This window comes from Eriocheir sinensis, chromosome 67 (assembly GCF_024679095.1).
Source record: "Eriocheir sinensis breed Jianghai 21 chromosome 67, ASM2467909v1, whole genome shotgun sequence".
In the NCBI taxonomy this organism is placed as follows: Eukaryota; Metazoa; Arthropoda; class Malacostraca; order Decapoda; family Varunidae; genus Eriocheir; species Eriocheir sinensis.
In genome coordinates, this window is record NC_066575.1 from 5,259,584 (window position 1) to 5,268,140 (window position 8,557).

General features: G+C 41.8%; 1 protein-coding gene across 11 annotated transcripts in view; it reads left to right on the forward strand.

The window, feature by feature from the left end:
* LOC126987969 (uncharacterized) overlaps positions 1 to 6,655 on the forward strand; it is a 146,847-nt gene extending 140,192 nt beyond the window's left edge. For 8 of the 11 annotated variants that reach the window (XM_050845663.1, XM_050845662.1, XM_050845661.1 and 5 more), the window contains one exon: positions 628 to 777. Coding sequence is in view for 2 of the 11 variants with exons in the window: in XM_050845668.1 (XP_050701625.1) it covers positions 628 to 960 (333 nt within the window). In the remaining 9 variants the exon portion in view is untranslated. Of the gene's footprint in view, positions 1 to 627 lie in introns of all 11 variants that reach the window. The other 3 variants (XM_050845668.1, XM_050845666.1, XM_050845667.1) reach the window with 2 other exon arrangements.
* Positions 6,656 to 8,557: the final 1,902 nt, after the last annotated feature.

The following is an 8,557-nucleotide window of genomic DNA, read 5'->3' on the forward strand; positions in this document are numbered from 1 at the left end:
CAGTATTAATAGTTTTCAAAATCAACCCCAATTGATGGCATTTGTCTCATCTTTGTTGCATGCATATTATTGATACTACAACTATTTCCTCTGTGTTGACTGTCATTCATCATCCATGGAATCAGACACACCATGTGACGGCAGGTTGCCAGAGCACAATAATCCACACCTCAGACTCGGACGGCATGAATGTAGGTACAGAGTCCTGCTGCTTAGTGTTGCTACCTTTGTGGGAGAATACACCTGTCCCCCCTTATACATGGGGGTTAGGGGACACGGACCCCCACAAATGTTTGCTGCATCCACGAATGTGTGAATCATTGAATAGTGAACCCACGAATACGGAGGACAGGTGTAATTGCTTTTCTCATATAGTATCCCAATAGTATCTGTTATAACTTCTGCTGAAAAATTTGAGACAGTTCAGCCAAGAGATTTACCCATAGACTTTACAAACAAGAAAAATTGAACATAAGTTATGATAGTGGTTATCCTGTCACTTTTATGCACAACAAAATACTTCAGATTCTAAGCTATTGTTTAGTTGCCTTAAATCCCCCTCAGCCTTCTTATGTTAGTGTGAAGTGACATCCCTTCATTGCACTAACAGCTCTCTCCCCTCGGCAGGTCCACAGCCTCACCGCCCGCAGCATGCCTCTCCGCATCAGGGAGGGTCTGCGTGCTGGTCCTGCCTCCTTCCTTCCCCAGGGGCAATCATCCCCTGCCAGAGATGCCCCCTCCCCTGAGCATCTGGGCATCCCCTGGGGTCCTGCAGCCATTCCTACCCGTCCTGCCCAGGTACCCGGGGACACCAGCGACGACTCCTCTGCTCCTCCAGGCTCCCCGCGCCGGGCACCCCGCAGGAAGAGTGGGGGCAAGCGGGAGCACCCAGGCTGGTGTGCACACCCCGAGGCCCTCAATGACCCGGCTGTCAAGGTGGCTACAGACAGCTACTGCTGAAGCGTGGGATTGCTTGTGCTTACTCTCCTACGGCAGACCAGTGTTACATGTGAAAGTTGCTCTACCAGGTGTGGGAGTGGACTTTCAGGACAACACACTGAAGGAGCCAGTTCATGAGTGGGCTTAGAAAAGCTGGTGACTGTGATATGACAAGAGCAACTGGCTTCTTGCACCCTCTGAATATTTAAAAAGTTGCTGTTTGTGATTCCTTTGAAGGAAAGGACTGCATCAAAATAGCTAATCAAATTTTGAAATTACCACTGCCTTATTGTAGCTGACATAATATTTCTCAGAGCGGTGATGATTGATGTTTTACTGAATAGTAAATTTCTTGTGCAGCAGATCGCCAGATTGCTCTTTAAGTAGTGTGCGAACAATCTCTGTGGACTTGGACACAATGGAGAGTTTGAAAGTGACGTGCTATGTTACATATTCTACTTTCAAAGTTGAAATATGAAAGGAACGGAACAATAAACAAACTACAGTACATTTGTTTGAAAATGACAGGAGTAAACAGAACAATGTCTGTCCTGTCTTGTATGACTGAACACTCAGCACTTTGGAGACTGAGTACAAAGGCTGCAAAGAACAATGGTTACATTATACTCTGGTGCTCAGCAAGATTTGCAGCGCAGTTCACGGCTAATGGAAGTCTTCAAACTTGAGTTTGGCCTCTAAATCAAGCTCGCTTCGTTCAATTTTTGACATTCAATGTTTCAAAAGTAATGTAGAAACATGGAGCAGCAACATTAATTCCTGGTGTTGGCAATTCCCTGATTTATAAAAAGTGTTGTGCAGCTCCACCTGTTTTTGCTTAATGGTGTAAGGTAGTTTTGTGAAGTTTCCTGTTCAAAATACTAATCATATTTGTATTTATACGTAAACCAATGAATAAGCAACTTCACAAAACTACAATATTACATCATAAAAACAGTTGTAGTCTGCTTCATCCAGGGAACTGTTGATGCTTCCAATCAATTTCATTCATGCCTTCAGAGCTGCAGACTCTCACACATGCATCTAAAAGCCCACAAGACCGAGTTACTCAGAGCTTCTATGTTTGTCAGAATATATTCCTCCCTGAGAAGAGATTAGAAAAGGATGATCATAGGGAGCAAGATGTGGAAGGTGTGGAGGCACTAACACAAAAGGCCCCACTGTGTACTCAGCCTGGAGGTGGCTGCACAGGATGCTGTTAACCCCTTTACTCCGGCGACGCCGACGTCACCGTAGGGAAAGGGTTAGTCCTCTTCTAAACCTCTTAAGAGGAAATGGAAGAGGATTAAGAGGAATTTAAAGGAGGATTGAGAGGTTTAGAAGAGGATTAATCCTCTTCCAATTCCTCTTGACCCTTTCCATACTGTGACGCCGACGTCTGCGTCATGGATGGAAAGGGTTAAGACGTGAAATTTGTATACCTTAGACAACAACACCTAAATCTATGTACAGTCGGGAAAAAAAGTTTGAACACCCATTGGTCGATTGAACAGAATTTTAGCAAAATCTATAGACACAGTGTTGTGTCAGTTAGGCGGCACCAGTGGCTGGTGTCTGTCCATTGGTCCCCACCTAACCAGGCGATGTCTTTACATCAGCCCACGGGTGCTAGATATTTCTGACGACTGAACACTGATTAATATCCTTTACATCATGTACAATTCAATTTAAAATATTTTAAACAGCTAAAATAATCAGGGCCAAAAAAATTTAAGTGGTATGAGTCAACAGTTTGCTTCCCTCACTGCAGTTTTGGATCCAACTACTGGAGTTAATCTTCTTGATTGCATATGGACTTACAATGTATTTTATTTCTACCTTGTCATCATACACTGAACATATGAAGAACAATATTTGCCTGAAAAAAGTATTGCACAAACAGCTAAGACTAAGGTTCCAATTACTGTCAAGTTCAAGACTTTACTTGTGAGTCAGTGGCTTGCACTCGCTGAAGAGTTATAAACTTGGGTCGCTACATTCTTGGCTGTGTACAGAATTTTGACGTTTCTTTATCTTCTTGGTATTCCCTGATGTGACCCAAAACTTGAATACTACCTTGTATTGTTTGTAAATTCTTATTGAATGATCCAAATGTGTTGAACTTAACACAGAGGCGATGTCACTTGTGTCCCAAGATACTTAGGTAGCACCATGAAATGTGATTGATGTTGTTAGTATTGGCAGCAGTGCTGTGGCAGACGTGTCTATGTTCAGGTGCCTTTCATGAGTTCTGTAACAAACTGCCTTATGTGTAGATGATTTCTGATGCATAGTTGTGTGTGAAATATATATTATATTGAAAGTTATTTATCAAACTATGGAACTTTAGAGATAGTAGGCAATTTAGAAAAGTTTGTAGCATGGAAGGGTGACTTTGTTGAAGATGCCACTCAGTATCCTACACAATGTCTTGTGTTGTGTTGTCAGGGGACTTGAGTGAGGATGGAGGTGCAGGATGAGGTGGACTTTAGGGATGGCCAAGAAGGTAATCCTAAGCTACTGCTACTTTACATATTATGCATGGGCCTCTTGTAGCAATGGGAGAGAACTGTATCTAGTTTGTGTATGTACCACCCCATTTCTCTGTTCTACAGCCGTGCTGTTGAAGTAAACAGCTGGCAATCATAACTGTCTTGTAGCTATTTTTACATTTTGTATATTTGTACATACTGAACTGTCAAGCATAATTTTAAAAAGGCTCAGTTTTAGGCTTACTCATTTCAGTGCGCTGCACTTGAATATTCCAAGCTTTATGGGACCCAACGTGAGGATGATGTAGGCGTCATCATTACATGTGTAAATGTGTTGTGTCTGGAATGAGCAGACTAAATGCTGTAGATTGCCATAGCATTTCTATGCAAAAACTTCCTTATTAATACTGTACAGTGTGCAGCAATATCATCAAAACATCATGCTAATCGAGGCTTCAACAATTGTCAGAATGAAGTAGTGAACTTTTTTTTTCCCTCCATGTACCACAGCCTGTTCAGACCAAGTGTTCCTCCGGCACCTGAGCAGCGTGCTTGGCTGGCTGCCTCCCTTGCCTCTCGATCTCATTGGTTTATGTCAGCAATGACTCGGTATAATGTCATGTACCTACATGTAAAAGTGGATCTAACATTTCAGACCTATTCTTTCACTTGTAGTTTTCATTATTTCTTTACTTTTTGGTTTACTGAGTTGAGACAAGCATATTTAGGATCTACAATCACACTGCTACGATTAATGGTGTTGAGTGAAATAATTGCCTCTTGCACAAGAGTGGAGACAAGGTGAATAATATTTAAAGATGTAACACCATGAGCATGTGTGAGTGATTGTCACCTCCATAAGAGCCGAGAGAGGATGCCAGCCAGTCAGCGGTGTTAGACACTGCTCAGACACCAGAGAAACAGTTGGTTTTAACAGACTATAGTCATTTTTAATTTGCCTCTTCTTATTGATAGCATATTACCACCAGCCATGGTGGTCAGCATGACTGTTCACAAATATGTGGCCCCAAGTTTGATTTTGACTTTCCCGGGCCAACCAGCTGTTCATTCTCCTTTTCAGTCTAGTCGATAAATGGGTGCATGGCAAAGATGAACTGTAGTAACCTGGATGTAGGACTTGCCCCGTATCCTTGAGAGTTGGGTTTGTACCCACCACAGGCTCGGTCCAATGGGCCTGAGAGGAGCATCAAGGCCACATACACCTGGCCCCAAGTTTACCTTTCCCTTAACACCATACAGTTTTTTTGTAAAATGCTCGTCATATTTACATTTATGTGCAAGCTGTATGTAAGTCAGTGTTAGGTCTTAAATTTTTCAATATTACATAAAAATCATTAATAGATGAGGCATGACTCACTGAATATGCTTAACTTATGCTACTTATTGAGGGGAAATTCATTATGAATGTGGCCCAGTATTTCTCTTGGTGAAATTATACCTTTGTAATGCAACTGGAACCCTCTCTGCCAACATTGCAGATGTTAAAATACTTAGCATTGGATTTGTCTGATAAATATAGTTTACACCCAAATGAAAATGTGATGATTATTTTTTTCAGAAAACGTACAATGTTAAGGTATAAAGATAAAGTTTGGGGCTTACACTAAAGCTGTGCACGGCCTCAGTGCATCTGTCACCTTGACCCTTGAGCCTGTGGCAGGTAATGACCCATTGCCCCGGACACAGGGCCAGTGTGAAATCTGGGTTGCCACAGTTTACTTTCCCCAGGTTTGCCTGAATGGGTTTTGCGCTGACTGCTCAGGCTGGGATTCAAACCCAGACCTGAGAATTTTGAGCTAGGCGTGCTAACCACTCCACCAAAGAGGCACGTAATGTTCAGGCATGCTGATCTAATTACCCAAAACATAATGAGCCGGCAATGTTACAGAATTACGATGCACCTCACAGCAGAAACAGGAGCCGCTGCTCACTATTCTACTTCATCCATGGAATTGTTGATGCCAGGAATTCCTAAATATTTGCTAGTAATCAACTTTCACCTAAACAAAACAAAACCTAGAATGAATGTTAGGAACAAAACTGTGATTTCCCTTCCCTATGACACTCTCCACCTCCCCCTGAACACCCCCGTGGTCCTGTCAACTAAGTCATGAAGATATTTCACTCCTGGTTTGATAGATGCAGGAAATGGTGCATAGTCACTCAGCTCATCAATTATGCTCATGGTGAAATATGGTTGTAAATTGCATAATCAAAATATGACCTTTTGTCAAGTAAGTTAACTTTCGTTCTGTTGTGCTCCGTGGGCCATCTTTGACAAGGGGCCGTTCAGCAAGACACTTTTCCCGTGCCGTCCAGATCTGATTGGACATGGCGATAATTTCAATTTGGATCAGGGTATAAGTTTACCTCCTACAAAATGTTTCTTTTATATTTAAACACACACAAAACTAATTAACACCTAAAATAACTTTAATCTAAGTTGCTCTAGTTTTTTTAATGTGTATATGACTTTCCTGTGGTGGTGGTGCACTGTGTAGGTGCAGGAGAATCGAACAAGATCTAATACTTCATTCATTTAAATGAGTGTAGTTTAAATAAACACTCATGTATACATATATATTGTTTTGCTAGTCTGTCTGAATTAAAAATATTACTGTAGCCACAAACATGGAAAGCTACATTTTAGGCTGTACAATGTGAAGCACCTTATTGTAGAAGGATAACTTTAACTGTTAAAGAAGTGTTCCCCACAAATGTGTAGTACCCGTTGCCAACATGTCCAAAGAGACGGTGTGTGTGAGGCTGGACGAAGGAAAAGTGCCCTGTTTAGCGGCCGATGCAGTGAGGCGGAGATCATGCCTTCATGGCACCAAGAAACTCAACAAAATGTGCACCTTTTACTATTACTGAACATTAAGAAAAAGAGTAATCACTTCAATACTGAACATTAATTTCTCAAACTTTAATTACTTCTTCCCAAACCACAGTGAAGGAGAGTACGTACCTACTGATGAATGGTTTGGTTTGCTGAGCGGGATGTCGTGTCTTACAACCTTGGAGTGGGAGGGATGGGAGTTTCTGCTTCCAGACTACAGAGTACTTATAAGAGCTTCCTTTATTCTGGTATTGAGTGCCATAACTTGTCATTCTGGTTGTCTTCTTAGATTAAACATAGTATAGTTCCTGCTTATCCTGTGAGGATGTAAAACTTCATTAATCAACTATATAAATATATGCAGTGCTTCAGTCTTTTTCTATCAACCCTGCTGCTCAAAAAAGGTGTACAAGGTTACATATACTTCTCTATGTAAGGAGAATTTTAGGCAAACTTACTTATTTTTACACAAATACAAAAAGTTACCCCACAAGTTGTCAACAAACTCCTTTTCTGAATTGTGTACCCACTAATCTCAACAACAAGCTTGCCAAGACTCCTACCCATAAATGACAAACAATCACTAAATGGAATATAGCTAAATATAGTTCAAAAGACTACTTTAATGGTGAGTTGTCAGCCATATTCCTTGCCATCCCACCCTAAAATATTCCTGTGGTTAAATGCTTCATACATTTATTTAGTCACCTTTCTTAGCTGCCATCTTCCTGATTTTGTTATTTCACTTTCCTTCGGGTGCAGCCACACAGCACACAGTTGGCAGGGAGGGTAGTGGGTCAAGGGGCTGCCTGGTGGGTGGCAGGCAAGAACCATCACTGTATCTCACACTGGTGGCCTACTGTCTGTTACCCTCAAGCTAACCCACCCAGCGTCCTGATATGATAAGCAACATGTTAGTTAAAACTGCTCATCACTTTGTGAGGTGCCAGTCTGTTAATTTAATATTATAAACATATACTCAATACAAATACTATATATACTCTTATGTACTGTCACAATGACATGATGAAATGACTGCTGTTATGAGATGTACAGAATTGTGGGAGCCTACCAGACCCAAGGGAAGAATGCACAAGCTCTAAAGAAGCTCTGGGAGGGCATTTGTAGTGGGCTACACCATAACACCATGCACGATTTGCTGCTCATGAAAGTCATAAGCCAAACATGACTAGCCAATCATCAGGTCAACAAGGTTTAATAAAACATTCTCTAAAGCCTTGATAGTGACATTGCACCAGTCCCAGGGAGCAAAGAACAATGGCTAATGTCCTGCCACACAGCCTCCTCTGCTTCCTGTGTTGACACAAAATTGCTCAACTCTTCCTGTTGTGCAGCTCACTTCCACTTCCTCTCCACCGCCTTCCCTACTACCCATGTACAGTGTGGCTGTACCTTTGGGAAAATGGCAAAGGTTACAGTAACCTGCCTGCACTGTAGACAGAGATGATAGTAAAGATAATAATGGCATGGTGGTGACAGGGAAGATACAATACACTCAAAATCAAAACCACTATCATATCCTTGTACCTTTACTTAATGCCACAGTGCACCAGATAAAGGTAGTACACAACCACTTGCATGATGTACTTGGAGGTTATTAATGTTGTGACAAGTATCAACGGGATGTGGGCTATAGTGAGTGAGGGAGCAGCCCACCTTGGCTAATGCCATCCACAGCACTGGTTGAGACTTAAGAAAGGAGGGACCAGGTTGCACTTCCTAAAAACAACTGATGAACAGCAATGCTGCACCTTTCAATTAAGGTAAAGTACAAAACACATGCAAAAATGTCCTTTGCGAGAGTGCTTCTTTCCTGTTTTTAGCCTTTGAGCAAACAACTAACAAAACCTCCTTAACCCAAGGCACAGAACAGACTGTGACATCTGGACACCACGGCTCATCTTCCGATATCTCTGAGAACCACTTGATCAACCAACCTGCAAGGGAGCAGCAGGTGGGTGGGTTGTGTGCCCTGCCTTGGTCCTGCTCTGTCCCACATTTGTTGTAACTAGACCTGTTAACCATTGCACCATGGTGGAATCATTTCTATGAAATTAGATTTAATACGAGAGATACATTTGCGTGTGAGTGAAGAAAAGTTTCATACCAAACAGTGATGCCCGAGAAGGAGCAAGAAGATCACATTGAATTCTGTAATTTCCTGCAGTTAACGATCCTATGATCCAATCAAGTTAGGAATCTAGTCTTAGAGATCAGTTTTATAATGATGATAAACAGAAAGAACATA